At 35.9% G+C, this 19,243-nt stretch overlaps 1 protein-coding gene across 1 annotated transcript in view; it reads right to left on the bottom strand.

Moving 5' to 3' along the window:
• Positions 1-6,073: 6,073 nt before the first annotated feature.
• The window catches only part of LOC306869200 (copine-7-like), a 53,968-nt gene continuing 40,798 nt past the window's right edge, over positions 6,074-19,243 (bottom strand). Inside the window, exons 12-16 of the mRNA XM_079415859.1 lie at positions 14,405-14,459; positions 12,394-12,445; positions 10,400-10,533; positions 8,104-8,340; positions 6,074-7,580 (exon numbers count right to left, since the gene is read on the bottom strand). Of these exons, the coding sequence (XP_079271985.1) occupies positions 7,440-7,580; positions 8,104-8,340; positions 10,400-10,533; positions 12,394-12,445; positions 14,405-14,459 (619 nt within the window). The 3' untranslated portion in view covers positions 6,074-7,439. The remainder of the gene's footprint in view (positions 7,581-8,103; positions 8,341-10,399; positions 10,534-12,393; positions 12,446-14,404; positions 14,460-19,243) is intronic.

The following is a 19,243-nucleotide window of genomic DNA, read 5'->3' as shown; positions in this document are numbered from 1 at the left end:
GAAATGTTAAATTAACTCTGCATCCCTTATATGCATACAGAAAACAAAAACTGCCATATAACATGCCCATATATACACCAGAGGTCACCTTGGCCAATGTATACTATCCTCAGTTTGAAGCACAACCAGTGGGCAAAAAAATTGGGAATGGGTAAAACGTTTGGCTTTGCTAAATTTCAGACTGGCTATTATCATGGTTTTGGCAGCTGTGTTTCTCTATTTGGGATGGATTCCTTATTTGGCAGATATATGGTGTAAGGTCAGTCACATTCACTTCATTCATTCAATAACGTAGAACACACAACTAATACATTATCCATTCACCACACTCACTTATTTTATTTTCTCATTTCTAATTTGCACATACTTCACCTGTACATACATAGTCGCCTATATTATATATTATATATTGTGTATTTTTTATTTTTTTTGCTGCTTTGTACATTGGTTATTGGCTATTTCCTGTTATTTTGTTTCATTACCTGTGTCCTGTCCTGTTACTGTCTTTCTGTTGCACTGTGGAGCTTCTGTCACTACAACAAATTCCTTGTATGTGTAAACATACTTGGCCAATAAAGCTCATTCTGATTCTGATTCTGATTCTGATAAACCAGGTAAAATCCAACACATTTTCCATAAAATGCTATTTACAGTTTGTGCACAAATAGTGAAAGGTAAATACTTGCATCTGTCTCTGACTGGATAAACAAAGGTTTTTCTTTCAGTAAACAGCAACAATGGCAATCTTCAACAAACAACAAATCGAGTATTTATGCTCTTACACAGTCTCAGAAGCACATTATTGATGGTCTGAAAACCTGTGCATAACCCTACACAGCGTCAACATCACTGAAGCAATTCTGTGCTATTCTTTGAAAGGCCTGAACTTCACTCAAGGTTGTTTGGCTCTTTTAACAATTATCTGCTCCAGCTCATCTCGCTCTATTTCTTCATGGTTGCCCTTTAAGCACCCAGCAAAATCTCCATGGCAACTACAATCATTGATGCAGTCACCCAATGAAGTGACGCAACCGAGGTATGCTGAGGAGACCTCATCATCTTTAGTGAAGATCCTACCGCCGGCCTCCTGGAGCTGGAAAGCCGTTCCGCTAGCACATCACGCAAATGACAAGATTCACTTAGATATTGCCTCTGTGCAGCACATTTTGGTTTAATGCTTATAGTGTGAAGGCTGAAAAATTGAAAACAAAAAAGCAGTGTGGATTTCATTTCCTTGTGGTTTGAAATAGGTTTATAACCATATTCATCTGACTGTGAAATGAAAAAGCATACAAAATATGTGCAAAAACTGGTCATGTGCAGAAAGAAACATGACTTGGGTATTGACTTGTAAAAATGATACGCTGAAACACAAACACAAAATAAATAAATAAAAATTTTGAAGTGAGTGCAAACATTTCACCCTTTGACCTTTAGCAGAGCAATGACTTCCCATGAAAGCTGACCCTTTTATTACATCCAATACAAATGGCAGGATCTTTATCGCTCTGCTGTGCCAATCAGGGCTAGTTTAATGGTGTCTAATTTTCTAAATGATCTTTTTTTCCACGTCCGTTTTAGATAGGGTGTGTATTACAAGCACATCATTTATAGTAATACTGTATGTACTCTATACTGCGTGTATTGTAGAAATGACTTTATTCAACTAAATTACCAGACACTTATACATAACATTTGAGTCCATGACAATAAGAATAAAAGTCCATTTCTCTAAACCCAGGCCATTATCTTAATCACGAGAGCAATAATTGCAATATAATTCACTTTAATAGAAGTCTTTTCTAAGGTCTAAATGATATTTACTTGTTAATAAGTAGATTATATAGACATCCCACATAAAGCTATCTGCTTGAGAAAAAAAGGAAATGAAGCAACTAATCAGAAATGACCTGCAATTATGCTATCGTATGCTTATAAATGCTGTGCATTGTATGGGTTGCTTTTTAGATGTTGTGATGCATATTTGATGCTTTCTTGATGCTTATGTAATGACAGACGTAGCTTCTGGCTTAAAAAGACACAATTCTGTTGCTGGATGCATTTAAATGACCACCACAGATATTAAGATAAACAACTTTCTGGAACCAGCAATATTACTCAGATTTAGATAGAATGTGACCTCAATTTATTTAATTTATTGCTGATCTACTGGGATTTTCACGCACAACCATCTCTAGGGTTTACAGAGAATGGTCCGAAAGAGAGAAAATATCCAGTGAGCGGCAGTTGTGTGGACGAAAATGCCTTGTTGATGTCAGAGGTCAGAGGAGAATGGGCAGACTGTTTAGAGTCTGTAATATGTTAGTAATAACCACTCGTTACAACCAAGGTATGCAGAATACCATCTCTGAACGCAAAACACGTCGAACCCTGAAGCAGATGGGCTACAGCAACAGAAGACCACACCGGGTGCCACTCCTGTCAGCTAAGGACAGGAAACGGAGGCTACAATTTGCACAGGCTCACCAAAATTGGACAGTAGAAGATTGGAAAAACGTTGGCTGGTCTGATGAGTCTCGATTTCTGCTGCGACATTCAGATGGTAGGGTCAGAATTTGGTGTAAAGAACATGAAAGCATGGATTCCATCTTCTGATGGCTACTTCCAGCAGGATAATGCACCATGTCACAAAGCTCAAATCATCTCAGACTGGTTTCTTGAACAGGACAATGAGTTCACTTTACTCAAATGACCTCCAGTCACCAGATCTCAATCCAATAGAGCACCTTTGGGATGTGGTGGAGTTGGAGATTCGCATCATGGATGTGCAGCCGACAAATCTGCAGCAATTGCGTGATGCTATCATGTAAATATGGACCAAAATCTCTGAGGAATGTTTCCAACACCTTGTTGAATCTATGCCATGAAGAAATAAGGCAGTTCTGAAGGTAAAAGGGGGTCCAACCCGGTACTAGGTGTACCTAATAAAGTGGCCAGTGAGTGTATATTGCCATATATGCTTTAAGGTGATGTATAATTGTCACATTCTCTGGGTAGATGAAGATGTAAGTTTATCATGTATAATATTTTATCATATAATCCCCATTTTAATATTTATATGTACATATGTCAATATCTATATGATGATTTTTATATAGTATTATATGTAGCAACAATATCAAAAATATATTTGTAATATTTATGTTTATATAACCTTAGTAAAGAAACGTATACAAAAATGTGTTTATATGTTTTTGTAATACATTATCTATCTATCTATCTATCTATCTATCTATCTATCTATCTATCTATCTATCTATCTATCTATCTATCTATCTATCTATCTATCTATCTATCTATCTATCTATCTGTATACTTGTATACTATCAGCATGTATTGACAGGTTTTAGAATGGATGTACATGCAAATATGTCCAAAAGTGTACATACATAAATATACATACTGTTTTTGTATTGGCTAGATATGTATGTTAATTTATGAAACTGTTCCAGTGTCTTTCATATATATTTTTACTTCATACATTTCACATATGAAAATTTAATATGTGTGCGTTTTACATGTGCATATGAATAATGATGTTGAAAAAAGGTCTTTACAAATATTCATCGTCTGCCAAAATGTAAATCTGTCCACCTCCATCAAATCAATCATTTCTTATCCTAAATGTTTCCTTCTCAACATGCACAATGACATACCACCATTCAGTCAAATTATGAAAAGATTTATTAGCCTGTATGCAGGATTACGAGTCTAGACTACAAGAAACGAGCTGGTGCAACTCACTTTGAACAAAATAACACTGAAATCAGAAATCAGACGGGTACATTTCAGCACAGAGGAGTGCATGCAGTAAATCGCAGCTTTTGAAAGAGATACTTCCGGTAATGTCACTGGCTCAAATCAAAGCACATTGTTAAATTGTTAAAGCATAGATGAGACAAAATATGTTCAAATGACTCCTTTTGCTCGCTGCGATCCAGTGCCTTAGACAGTGAGAACAATACAATTTAATGAAGATTTATCGTTGGACGGCATGATCTGCAAATCTTTACATTGATATAATGCTTTAGGATGCAGCTGCTTGTGTGTAAGCAGACTTAATATGTTGCCTAATAACTTGGAGGCCTGTATGAATATGTCTGCAAGAAAATACCAGCAGGATGATGACCCATATTCCAAATGAATAGTAAAGGAAACTCATGCTCAACATTTTCCTCTCCTTCTGCTAGTATGTGGCAGAATAGCACCTCCAAACAAGAGGGAGCAAACTTCTCCTGGATACATTGAACATGCAAATGCAGTCCATTTGGAGATGGATTAAAATGACAAGTGAGGAAAAGAAAGAATTATTAATAAAATGCAATGTACAAGACCGCTGTGAAAATTGGAACAGGCAAGGTGTACAGTTCAAAAGCCATTTCAGAATCAGCAACTTGTTAAGATCTGGCAACCCTCATTTACATAACCATATCACAATGGAATGAGAATGTTGCAGTCGTGCCATACAGGCATGTTTGTGCTGCGCTTTAGAATACCGTGGGCAGAAAGAAGGAGGGAAAGCAGCTGAAAGAGTACAGGCTCTTTCATTTGTGCTCTTGCATAGATGTATACTAAACACATCATGGGATGTGACACTTTCCATGCATGCCATCATATATACCCTGTGTAATAAATAAATATTGATTTGCACTTAAAATAGAAATATACATTGTATAAACATTTTCTGTTAAAATCTCTAGTCAATATGCAATACATCATCATATGCCTGTCACGATTGACAAACTGATGCATAATGCTGGATAACATGGAGACAATCTCTGTCTCATTGTATGAAAGTTTGCAATTCAGTTGATAATATAATAAGAGGGCATGTATTTTAATGCAAAGCAATACTGAATTAGGAAGTTTGTATAAGTTATCACTGTTCTTCCAATTTATCACTGGTGTAATATGTAAATACAGTCATCAGTGTTTGTTTGTACATCTACAGTGTTAGTATTTGCGGTCATGCATGCAGAACTGTGCAGCCATCTGTATTTGACATGGCTATATTGTTTGTTGTTTGATGCAAATGCAGTTTAAACTGCAACATTATGCACCAGTAAATTAAATGTCTGTATCTTATTCCCAATTCTGTAAATAGTGCAAGTGCCACCCAAATATTAGATGTATAGTTTCCAAAAAAAAAAAACTTGTTGCTTTAAAGCTGATGTGTGTTTTGATGTTAAAATTCTTCGTTTTATTGCATATAGTGTGTCTACCCTTGTGAAAATGAAGCACACTTTAGCATACTTTTAAAAAAGAGAACTTATTACAGAAATAATATATAAGTGCAAACTGAATTTCATTTCATTAATGTCTTTAAAATATGATTAAAGTGTATTGCTGAATGTACTGACAAGCATTTATGGTAAACTAAAATTATACTTTTATGTAATCGAAATATGTATATATTTAAAAATATTTGTGATTACACATTTGTGAAGAAGTTGCAATATATTATACATAATAATAAAATAATATATATTTATATATAATATTGAATATAATCATGTACTTAATCATGTACTGGGAAGTCGTGGCCTAATGGTTAGAGAGTTGGACTCGTAATCCAAAGGTTGCGGGTTTGAGTCTCGGGCCGGCAGGAATTGTAGGTGGGGGGAGTGAATGTCCAGCGCTCTCTCCACCCTCAATACCACGACTGAGGTGCCCTTGAGCAAGGCACCAAACCCCCAACTGCTCCCCGGGCGCCGCAGCATAAATGGCTGCCCACTGCTCCGGGTGTGTGTTCACGGTGTGTGTGTGTTCACTGCTGAGTGTGTGTGCACGTTGGATGGGTTAAATGCAGAGCACAAATTCCGAGTATGGGTCACCATGTAAGTATTTTACATGTGCTTTAGTATGTTAGCAAACACATCAAAATAAGTGTACTTCTTTAAAACACAACAAAAAATTATTAAAACATAATGATTTAAAATGTACTTTAAAGAAAAACTTTTAATTATTACAAAGTGATCTTTGTAAAGTGTACTCTAAGTATACTAACGACAAGTACAGTAAAAAAAAAAAAAAAAAACACTACAAGGGCTGTCAATACAATTAAGTTTACTTCTTTTTCACAAGGGTCGACATGCCATAGGTGGAGTGAGATTGGGGCGGGACTATCTGTTTGGCCCACTAATGACAGACGGGGAGAATGTATTTAAAACAGTTTGAAAACAACAGAATTACACTATTTATGAAATCCTCTTGGTTCTGCTACAGGCGCAGAAATTACACACTTCATCTTTTTAATTAGAGCACTTCTCTCATATTGACAAAGTGCCTGTGGCATTTTTTTCCCTCTTGGCAATATCCACGTGTTTCCACAAACCGTTTAAACAGGGATAAAATCTAGACAGAATGTGAAAGAATTCACAATTTTCTCATGCAACCAACTGACAAGTTAACAAATAATTCTCATTTCTGTTGGCTGATCAACATTTTATGATCGCCAACCAGACATGTTTGTTAGGGGTTGTTGACAGAAGATGCATTCAAGCTAGACACAACAGAATGAAACAGACTGCAAGAATCTCAAGACACATTTTAAAAAGGTATTTCTCCGTAAACAACTCATTTTAATTTGACGTCTTAATAATGCTCATGGCGCAAGATGCTTAAAAAACATCAGGAAACACCCTGTCTGCATGTGAATGGCTGTTTTGCCAGTGTCTTAAAGGCGATGGATTTGAAGATGCAGCTTATCCAAGATGGTTTCTTCATGCAAACTGTCAAACAGCACTCTGTCATAATGCTAATTCAAGCACCACTGCTAAAATATTTAAAACTAGTCATCCTGACTAATCGACTAGCCAGATGATGACCATTCTCACTCACCAATTAGCTTTACATCAAGATGATGATGATTTTAGCAATGAACTATGCATATTTGTCCAGCAAAACCAAAGCAAACTCTTTTAGTCAATGTACATGCTATTATCTATAGATTGATTATTCATATTACATTGTATTGGATGTTTCTCAGCATTTCTGCTCCAGTTCTCAAGGAGTCCAGGAATGAAAAGAGCCCACAGGCAGGCAGAGCAAAGTCTTCAAAAAGCTCTGAAGGACATACAAAACAGCAGACTGCAGAAGTGGCCTTGTGAAGTTGAAAAGAGTCAGTGGGTATCAGAAGGCCTGGTGCTGATGGGAATTCAATGTATTGTTTGCTCTTACGTGAGGCAGAGGGGAAAAGGACTCTGGTTTGCATGCTGGGAGAGCAGTCCTGGTGTCAAGGGCGAGACCAGACACCAAGATCCAATCCGTCAGTCATGTATGAACAGCTTAAGAATGAACAAAACGTAGGCAGTATGACAGCGTATACTGTATGGTGTGGCAGAGCAGCACTGTCCCAGCTCTCATCTGTTTCAGTACTGTGGAGGTGTACAGGGCTGGACCGGACCTCAGGTTGAGAGTTATTCAGGTGTGCTGGCGATGGAGTTGGGGGTTGAATTCAGCACTGGGTTCATCGGCGGTATGGCCTTGTGACTGAAGTACTCCACTACCTGTTTAGGCACCTCTGCTAGGACACACTTTGCCAGAGCAGCTGGTGAAGCCTGCAAAAGTCACACATTTATTGGCCTCCATGAGGGGGAAAACATTAACAATAGTGAAAAGAGCAAATCAACCAAATTCATGGTAAATTGTGTTCAAACAAAGGCAAGAGGAAAGTACAGTTTGTAATTTAAATTGTTTGGTAGAGAGCCAAGCAGCAGGTTGTTGAGAGTATTTACACATTTTTAATCCTCACTTATCTAAAATGAGTGTTTTCTCTTTTTTTCTGGCTGTGTACATCAGTGGAGGGAACAAACAGCTCTTATGGAGAAACTGTGAAGCTCTAAGAGCCATTTCTGGCCGAATGCACCACTGGCATATACTGATTCGGGTCTGCCTGCTTCATTCACCCACAAACCATATTTTCTCACCAGAGTAAACAGAATAATTTATTTTTAATTCTTAAGCGTAACTCTGCAGATACCTTCTTTCTAAGTACAAAATCTAGAGGAACTAAGGGATCTACAATAAAACATGTACCTTCATTTGCAAATTCCCAGTGACTAAGAACTTATAAAAACTGACCGTTTTAAAGTCTCTGAAGGGCACAAACTGAACAATGTCCCTCAAGACGGGTTCCCCTTTGGGTGAGCGCAGGACTCCATCGTCCCCATCAAGGATCTGCATGTCTGTGAAGTCGGCGTTTCCCACTCCCACTATAATGATGGACATAGGTTGGTAAGAGGCTCGAACAATGGCCTCCCGTGTATCGGCCATGTCTGTTACCACCCCGTCTGTGAGGATCAGCAGGATATGATACAGCTGGCAGAGAAAAGGACTGTTATCAGTTATATTGTCTGATTTATACAATTTTATAAACATGTCCAGAGCTTCATCCACTAAGCATTCACTTTCAAGGAAAAATGGTTATTAATGGATATTGTCATTACTTACTGACCCTCATGTTGTTCTAAACCTGTATTAATTTTTTCAGTGGTACAAATCAGTTTGTTTAGCATAAAAAGCCCCCAAAAGGTAAAAGAATCCTTGTCTTGTATAATTTTCAAGTCTAAACATCTGCCAAAGAGCTTGTTTGCCTTTCTCAAAATTGATAAATTACTATTATGTTTGTTTTTATCGTTGGCCTTGAAGTAAGATAAACTAAATTGTTAAGATATACTGACTTTAACGTTCGCTGGACGAATCGTTAATAATGTATAAATTATACGTTTTGCATTAATATCAATTCAATCAAATCAATCCGAGTCTTTAAGACTCGATTCCCTAAAAGCTGAAATAATAGCTTAAATTCATTACTCTGAACATTGATCTCACTGAGCTCATTTGTGGCCCTGGACCAAATTTTTGCAAATTTTTCAAAATTGAGATTTATACATCATATAAAAGCTGAATAAATAAGCTTTTGTCCTAGATACAACTATTTGAAAATCTGGAATCTGAGGGTGCCAAAAAAATACAGTTGCCCAAATGAAGTTCTTAGCAATGCATAATACTAATAAAAAAAAATGAAGTTTTAATATATTTATGGTAAGAAATTTACAAAATATCTTCATGGAACATGATCTTTATTTAATATTCTAATGGTTTTTGGCATAAAAGAAAAATCTATAATTTTGACCCACACAATGTATTTCAAGACATCACTTTTTTATACTTATTTTATTATCACTTTTGGGGAAGGGGTGATGTAAGATTAAATAATAAATGAAGATCATCACAAGGACATATTGTGTAGAAGACAGCAATGAAATAGAGCAATGCATAGATAATTGCTAAGCTTTAGGGCAAATATTTGACCCGAGACCATTAAATGAGATGTAAAGGGACTTAATAGAACTCTAAATTGATTGTAGCTGTGTTAATTACCAAAACAGCCCGCGAGATAATCAGCTAAAAATCTTTGAGCGGTTTCATTTGGACCTAAATTTCAAAGGTTATGTGAACAAAACCAAGGACAGAAGATAAAACCCCAAAAGAATAGACAGGGGTAAAATCATTTAACCGCTTTAAAGAGCAGCATGTCAGTGCAAAATCCATTTTTAACTCACATTTCACCTACAGTCCAGACACTAAATTCATGTCACCATGCATCATCGTGCATATTAAATCACATAAAATGAAGTCCTTTCTTTGAAATGAATTAATTTCATTGAAAGGACAAACACATCTTTTCAATGCAAATTTGCAAAGGGTAGAAACATCACTGCTATTTGCATGATGCAATTAACCCTGCAATATTACTGAAGCCGAATACCTTATTCAGAAAGGTGCAAATAATGAATTCTACTGAATATTCTTTAGATTGATTATCCAACAAGCAGAAGGATGAAGTGATATTTTTAACAAATATCTAAAATTACAGTACAATAGTGAGTCTGCAAAGTCAATGTGACTGAAGTCTGAACTTTAGAAAAATGCACATGCATTTATGAAATCCAATCTTAGAGTAACATTAACCTATACTATATATATTAAAAGAACCTACGCTGTTATCATTATATTTCTGATTTAAGCAGAACTTTTTATCATTAGCTATTTAGCTTTTTTAATTTTACATAAATTATGTTAAAAAAAAATATTTTAGTTCCATCTAAAATATGGTTATAATTTAGTTTCAGATTTAAGTCTTGCCTGTAAAAAGTGATAAGCTGATTTAACTTAAAAAAAAAAATGAGGAAACCCGTTGCAGAATCCACCTGTCGTAGAATCCACTGAGGAATTTCCCCATGCAAATAGCCACCAGCATTTCTATTGAGACCATGTTTCCACCATTACCTTATTGCATAATCCCTTTGTGTTTATTTTTAATGAATTTCCCCTTCAGTGCTGTGCCATAAACAGAAACTTTAAAGCTACTCACAGAAGCATCTTTGATGGGTTCTTTCCCAGCCGCCTGCTTAGCTATTCTGTTGATGATGGGAGCCACATTAGTGGGACCGTAGAGCTGGATCTTGGGCAGGCAGTTTTGGTAGGCTTCCACGACCCCCTGGATCTCTGATCAGAGAGAGAGGGGACACGGCTATCACTTCTGTTTTGGAGGCTTATTTGTATTTCTCTCTCTGTCTCGAAAGGCTTCTGAGAGCAGTGCTGAAGTATTGGCAGCAAAAGCAACAGAACTCTCCATCTTCTGCAGAAACGTGAAAGGACTATAGCGAGCCCAAGATTTTTCACAGTCTTAAAGTGTTAAAGGAACTGTTCACCCAGAAATTAAAATTCGGTCATTATTTACTCACCCTCATGCTGTTTCAAAACCATATGACATTACTTGAAGCCTAAATGCATAATGCATTATAAAGGTATTCATAATGTATGTTGCAATGCATTATAGCTTTGCACAAATAATTGTAACCAAAGTTAAATGCATAATAACATTTGCAGATTCCTTCTTGCATCTAAAATTGGTTGTTTGTCATGTGCATTGCACATTATATTTTCTAAAGGTGAAACAATGAATAGATAAGTATATCATAATGCATTATAACTGTGGTTACAAATATTCTAGATTATACAATGAATTATAAGGTGCATCATATAAATAGTGCATTACAAAAATGTCATAATTTTAACCAAAGTAAAATGCATAATAATATTAGCAGATTCCTTGTTGCATCTGAAACTGGTTGTTATGTGCATTACACATTATAATTTCTAAAGGTGTAACAATGAATAAATAAGTATAAGTATTATAACTGTGGTTACAAATATTCATGATCATATAATGAATTATAAGGTGCATTACATAAATAGTGCATTCAAAAACAAAAACTTTTACAATAATTGTAACATTTGCAGATTCCTTGTTGTATCTGAAATTGTTTGTTTGTCATGTGCATTATGCATTTTCAACGGTGAAACAAGGAATAGATAAGTATTATAATGTTTTATAACTACATTACATAGTGCATTAAAAAAACTTTTAGAATGCATTATAGAAAAAGTAGAAGCAGTACTAACGTTTCTTCGTCTGAAACACAAAAGCAGAAATGTTGAAGAATGTTCTATTCACTCTTTTCCAAATTAAAACACTAACTGGAGTCTGAGTTGTTGAGCTCCAATCTCCAGAAACAATATAGTATATGTGACTTACAGTCTAAAAACAGCCTAAACCCCACTAAAATATCCAGTTTGAACTGGTGTGTTTGTGTTTTTAAACATGGCAGCTGATCTAGTCACCTGGACGAACAACTACCATGTTCCAAAAACCAGCTTAACTACCTTGAGCTGGTATAACCAACTGGTTTGTTACAAGTCCAAGATGGTCAACCAGCTTGTACCAGCAAATGAGTAGCGTAGACTAACCAGCTACCAGCTTCCAAACACAGTTAGGAGAATCTTAAACTAGATTCTCCTGCCATCTCATTCTCACTTATGCCTTTCGACAGATTTACTGTGCATTGATTGGTCTGGTGACGCAGGTTTGATGGCGTCATTGATGTCACCATTACATTGATATCAAACCTGACTCAGCCTTAAAGGCACGCAATATTTGAATGGATGCTGACAGTAAAGGGCGATATTTTCTGTAAATAAAATATATTTGGATCTGTTCTTTACACAAAGATGGCTTCAGGAGAAAGTGGTGCACAAGTCATATGGGATCACTTTTATTAAATGTTTATAGTGCTTTTTTGAAAAGAGTGGCCATTCCTCAAGATTTCTCCTTTTGTTTTCCACAGAAGAAAGAACGTCATATAAAGTTTAAAACATCAGTGAGGGTAAAAGTAAATGATGACAGACTTTTATTTGTGAGTGAACTTTTCCTATAACTGTGACTCAAGATTCAAAAGTGTCTCTGTTCAGTTCCCATGAGATGTTCCCTCACTTACTAACATACAAAGTGCTTGTGGCTCTTACCTTCACATTCATCATCCTCTGGGTTGAAATTGATGGCAAAGTCATGAGACACCTGTAGTTTGGAGAAGAAGACACAGAAAGGCTTTGTTTATCCAGCTTCAGCTTGTTTAGCATGCTATTACACATCTGTTTTCTGGTTAAAAACCTAATTCAAGGTCATAAATCCTGCTGTTAAAGGAAAGCAATAAATCATGCTGTGCTTATTTGCATGTTTCTAAGTAAAATACTTTCTGCAACACTATGCATGAAATGACCTGATGATGATGCTAAAACAAAATAGCATCCTCCCTACAGATTGTCAAGCAACAACCACTGTGGGCCCCCTCTGGTACTTTTGCAGCACGTTTCAATGTAATTGGTTTTCTTTTGTTGAAAAAGACATTCTGAATATAACTATAATTATTATATTTCCTTGAAAAGGAAAAAGAGCTCATAGCTAGTGCAGTGCAATCTGCCTGAACAAACAGAGCATAAAATGAAATCCTGTGACAGTTAACTGTCAACACTCAGGGAAGCCTTTGCAAGCTGTTATTATTTTAATTCTGTGAGAATAGCCTCTTTTCTGTAAAGGTTGTTGTTTCATGAGCGATCTGTAAATAAAAATAAAATAAGTTATGTCTTTGCATATTTGACATACACAGTGCCAGAGACTGTCTTTGATGATCCGACTCCTCTACCAAATATAGAAGATGGTAAATACTTCCACATTTAGAAATTATATACTAGTAGACAACCCTTTTAAAAAAGAAGTGCACTTAATTGTATTGAATGTGCACTTGTATTGTACTTCAAAAATTAAATGTATATTTAAAAACATATATATGTTTGCAAATATGAAGTAAAAAGCTACTTAAGTGAACTTAAAGAACACTTTAATGACTGCTCCATAACACAATTAAGTACATAATTCATGTCAAATTAAAGGTTTTACTTTAAAGCACATTTTTAATCATTTGTTTAATAACCTTTTGCCATGCTTTAAAGTTGACTTGCATATTAAAGCACATGTAAAGTACTTGATTGTAATTTTACTGCACTTCAATATTACATTTATTACAATCTACCAAATTAAACTTAAATACATGACCCACGTTTCAGTATAAATGACATTAAAGTATATTTTAGTTTACCATAAATGCTTGTCAGTACATTCACCAGTTGCCTACACAGTCAAGTAAACAATAGAAGTAATTATGAAATTACATATACATAATTACAAGATGTACTTAAGTACAAAAGCACTCTTAAGCATTTAATATGAATTTAGACTATATTACACTATTATTTAAAATGCACTTAACATGGACTTAAGTCTCCAAAAAGTTTGAAACAATACACACTCATATATTCTTCTAAAGTATATTATTTCTGTAATAAGTACTCTTTTTAAAAGTATGCTAAATGATACTTCTTTTTTCACAAGGGGTTCTATTCATTACGTATCTGTTCATTCTTCTCACACAGACTTAAGTATGTAATGCAAAATGTACTAACAAGCATGTATGCACTAAAATATACTTTAATGTCATTGCTTTTGAGACTTTAGTGAAGTGAAGTGACATACTGTCAAGTATGGTGACCCATACTCGGAATTCGTGCTCTGCATTTAACCCATCCAACGTGCACACACACAGCAGTGAACACACACACACCGTGAACACACACACACACACAGCAGTGAACACACACACACCGTGAACACACACCCGGAGCAGTGGGCAGCCATTTATGCTGCGGCGCCCGGGGAGCAGTTGGGGGTTCGGTGCCTTGCTCAAGGGCACCTCAGTCGTGGTATTGAGGGTGGAGAGAGCGCTGGACATTCACTCCCCCCACCTACAATCCCTGCCGGCCCGAGACTCGAACCTGCAACCTTTGGATTACGAGTCCGACTCTCTAACCATTAGGCCACGACTTATGCCACGATAATATAGTTGAACATGTGTACTACTACTTTTTTTTACAAGGGACCACACGTGAATCTACATAAAGTATATAAAAAATGGTATTTTACCTCATAATTAGGTGGAATTCTTGCCCCAAAGCCCAAAGCAGAGAATCGTTTGTCACTGAGATCAGATAAATACATTCATTAGTAAATAAAACACATTGGGAAAATACATTTTTTAAACAAAAACACCTACAAAAAAGGGAAAAAGCATAAAATTATGTGAACACCTCAGAAATTGGCAATATTTCCTTATTATGGTGTTTTAAATACAGCTTCCAGCTTACTTAGAATAGATTTATAATATTTTTGAATAGTCTCCAGTTGAATGTTGTCTATAAAAACATCTGCCAGTTGCTTTAGAGATGCTGAAGGAAGAAATCGTAGTCTCACTCTTCTCTCCAAAACTGCCACAGTGGTTTAATAATATTCAGGTCAGGTGATTTGTCTGGCCAGAGCAGATGCTAAAGTTCATCTTGGTGCTCAAACTGTCCAGTTTTATGCTTATGCCATCTTTTTTCATTTCAGCATTGGTGTCTGTAATTAAAGATTTAGCAATTACAGCTTTTGGAGGAACGGTGGCTTTGTGAAGTTCTATCTGGTTGGTTTTTGTGAAAGCAAGGTCTTCAAGGCGAATATTTAGGTTGCTGTCATTTTTGCAGCAGCAGTTCTGTGTTGTTTAGACACAGTCCCTCTAAATGCTTGACTGTCCCTATCATTCACTTTTGTTTTTTGCCCACTTTTTGCTTAAATTAATAGTCAAAATTGTAAAGTCTGTTGGGCTGTAAAGGTTACATAGCTCCTGTTAAACTGGCTGTTCATGATTTACACTTTTTGAAATTACATTTCACCCAAGGCTAAACATATAATATATAGACAATGAAAACACATTTACTCACCCTAAAGTCTTTCCAAACCTGTATAAGTTTCTTTCTTCTGCTGAACATAAAGATATTTTGAAGAATGTTGGTAAGCCAATGGCTACCAGAAAACTGTTCAGTTACTGTTCAGCACAATCAATGTTTTGAAGAATGCTGCGAAAACAGTTGTTGGTAGCCATTGACTTTTATAGTATGGAAAAAAATTCAATAGAATTCAATAGCTACCAGCAACTACTTGGTTATCAGCAATCTTAAAAATATCTTCTTTTGTGTTCAGCAGAAGAAAGAAACTCATGCAAGTTTGGAGCAACCTGAGGGTGAGTAAATGATAACATTTTCATTTTTTGAGTGAACTATCCCTTTAACCCCTACATAATGGGTGTTTAAATTATTTTGTCCAAACTCTATATGTGCAACTCTTATGTCCTTTCTCAAATATTTAATTCATCCAAACCCCTCCACATAATCACACACAGCGCTTAGTATCAACAAATACCCCACCAGCATAGCAAGGTTCAAATATCAATACGGCACTGGGGTGAACATGGTGTACTGCTGAGGGCAGAGGTGTGTGTAAGATCATCATATATATGGAGAGTGTTGGAGGGATGAAAGAGACTTCAGAGGGAGAAGGGAAGGCACAGAAACAGCAGGACAGCAGATCCACACAGCTGATCACTCAACAGGCAACAACTCACAGCCGTGTGACGGAAAGAGGAAGGGTATCATGGGGTCAGAAGCACAGAAGCGTGCAGCAGAGAGCTGAGACATGAGAAACACGATAACCACAGGCACGGAGCTTGTCTTTCACTTGCTAATGAAAGCTAGATGAGGAAGCACCATTCTGATAGCTGTCACCAGAGGCCACTAATGCCGGCCAATCAATGCCACTTTCTTTCGCTCAAAAAACTGAGGTGTGATTTGAATCAATTGCAGTTGAGCCAAGTGTGTGTATCTTTTCGCAAATAGCATTAATGGACAAAGCTATTGCAATAATCCACTAAACAGAGTGTGCAGAACTTTTATTCACAGGAAGGTTGTTTCTCATTCAGAACATCATTTAAATTCCAAATCAGTTGCTAAATCTGAGTTGAATTTAAAGCGAGGTAGCAAACAGGAAGCAGAACTGTGAATTGAATAAGGAAATTAAGAATTCAAATTAATTAATTTCATAGAATTCCAAATGACTAAAGTTGAACTAAGAAAGAAAACTTTGAATTCTTGACAAAGTCTCGTTTAAAAAAAAATTAAAGTTTGAAAAGTCTTTGAAGTTTAAAGGTTTTATAGGCCCAAAGAAGAGCAGACTGATAGAAATATAGATTTTTATTTAATATTTCATTAAATAAATTATCCTTTGTGAACCACGGTGCAACAACACAATTTCCCAGAATCCATTATGCATGCCTTTTTTGCATTAAGTAAATGTATAATCTCTATGTATAATGCACTATAAATACTGCATTACATTTAAAGGCTTGAAAGTTACCTAATATACTAACTAATATAATATAAACTACCTAATATAAAACTTACATTTATTTTACTTCAGCTAGTTTCTAGTTCTAAGGCAACATTTCTTGTTTTTTGTTTAAATGCTAAAATAACAAAACAAACAAACAAAAAAAAAACAATTTACACATTTTAACTAATCAAAAAATACTAACATTTTGACAAAATTTAAAATGAAAACAAAAATATATTTTAAAAATCTTGTTTAAAATATTAACAAAAACTATAAAAGTATATCAATAGTACAAAAATTAACAGCCAGAAATGAAACCTTATCAAATAAACCATACTCACTACCAATCCTCTTCAGCAGATCCCGTGAATCTTAAACATATGGATTATCAATGCAATCTGTCTAAGAAAAAACATCCTGCTCGGTTTCCTCCTATTGGACAGAACTCTGGACCCATGTGAGGCTCAGCTGATTCTCCTCACATTAACATGTTTGGATGCCTGAAGACATCACGCTGTGTTCACGCACGCGTGATGTTCCTTCAAGCTGATTCACAAAGAGACACACTAATCTCTGACATGATGCAATCACCATCTCCATAATCACATCTCAGATAAAGTTAACGAGAGATATTTGGCTGTGATCATTTCTTTAGCATAGTGAAGAAAGGAGTGATTATTGAGATACGTCCATGAGAAGATAACATGGAGACAAATATTACAGCTGTTCTATCCTTCTTCAACTTCAACTGACTTCCAGCCATTTCAGGCACAAATGAACCCATTAAATTCAAACAACATTGCCAAAATCTGTACATTTATAAAGGCATCAACAACTTTAAGAAGAGCTTTTTACAATTTTCTCGATAATGACAGGCAAATCATATTTACATGAAAAATACACTAAAAGGGTCAAGGAAAGGAAAGGAAAAAAAGGTGATTTTCATAGTAAATATTCACTTTTTTGGGCCCTATTTTAACGATGTAGGCACATGGTCTGAAGCATATGGCACAGGTGCACTTTGGGCATGTCTGAATCCACTTTTGCTAGTTTAACGACAGAAACAAATACTGCGCCATCGTTTTCAGTTGCCTCAAAATAGCTACACGCCAACAATGCGGCTGAACTCACCTCGTTTTCAGACTAGCACGCCCATGGGCGAACAAATGGGCGCTAGCGCATTTGCTATTTAAACAATGTGGTGCTGGACGTAAAAATCATAACTGCATCGGGCTGAAACTAACAAAAAACACTTGCGTCGAGCCAGGCGTTGCATTGCGCCGGGTGTATACGTTTTTATTAATTATTATTATATATATAACCTAAGGAGACAACTTAAAAAAAGCATTATGTGAAGTAAAATTGAAAGAATGTTTTGTTATGAAAATATGCATTGTATATATAAATATGGATCTGCAGGCAGGCCAAAAGGCATCTTAAAAAGAAACGTATAAAAATACAGCATTTACACCTTTTTGTTGATGTGTGTGTGTATAATGAAGTAAAAGATAACATCACTTATTTAATTATTTTGTTAGACATAACAAACAACCCTTATTTCACAAAATGAAACAAAGATTGCAAAATAACTGTACAGTATATTCATATGGAAGAAAATCTGCACATTTGTCTACATACCAAGTCTTCTGAAGCCATACGATAGCTGTAGCTCTCAAGTTTCACTGTTGCTCTCAAACATCTAATGTCTGTGTATTCTCAAGAAAAAAGAAGGAAAATAATACGGGTTTGAAACCAAATGAAAGTGAGTAAATGAAAGCATTTTTATTTTTTGGTGAACTGAGGGTTTAATGGAGTCACAAAATGAAGAAATAACTGATAGTTGAGCTATCATTTTTGTTTTTCCCTCTAAACAGTTGAAGGAATTTTAAAAGGGCTTTAAAGACATACAGTATGTCAGTCCTGTGTCGTGTGTGTCATGTGTTCCCGCCTCTTGTGTCCTTATTTGGTTTGTTTCCTGTCCTCGTTGAGTGTGATTATTAGTGAATTCTGTTCAGCTGTGTTTTAGTTATTATCCTGTGCATTTAAGTGATTATCCTGTCTGTTCAGTTAGTTGTCATCTGGTCTACTTGTTATTCCTGGTGTTTTTGTGTGTCTGCCCTGCCTTGTCGGATGTCATTAAAGACTGTTAATTTGAGTTTGTCCTCGTCTTTGTGTTCCTCGTTCTTTTTCCCTGTTGTGTGCACCGTGCCATGACATTTAAAGCTTCATTTACTGACACTGACTAAAAACTTGGCAGTGGGTTATAGAAACATCATGTCTGTAAGATTGGCAGAGAAGTATAAAATCTGATTACAGTCTGTATTTTAAATGGGTCAACACCACCTGGCCTCCAAAATGTCACTAATTTTCACATGTCGCTAGACAATCTCTAAACTTTATTATCCCCTGAAGAACAGTTAGAAATATATTTCTAATCTTGGATTCAGGTTTCATTCTCTGCTGCTGTTTGTCCTTTTAATTTATTTGCAATTTAGTAATATAGCCTACATCCAATTGCTGCTCCAATGAGCATGCATGCAAATTTTGTGCAAATCAGTTTGA

The sequence above is a fragment of the Barbus barbus genome (assembly GCF_936440315.1).
Source record: "Barbus barbus genome assembly, chromosome: 1".
In the NCBI taxonomy this organism is placed as follows: domain Eukaryota; kingdom Metazoa; phylum Chordata; class Actinopteri; order Cypriniformes; family Cyprinidae; genus Barbus; species Barbus barbus.
Note: the sequence above shows the minus strand (reverse complement) of the source record. Positions and strands in the feature narration are given on the sequence as shown.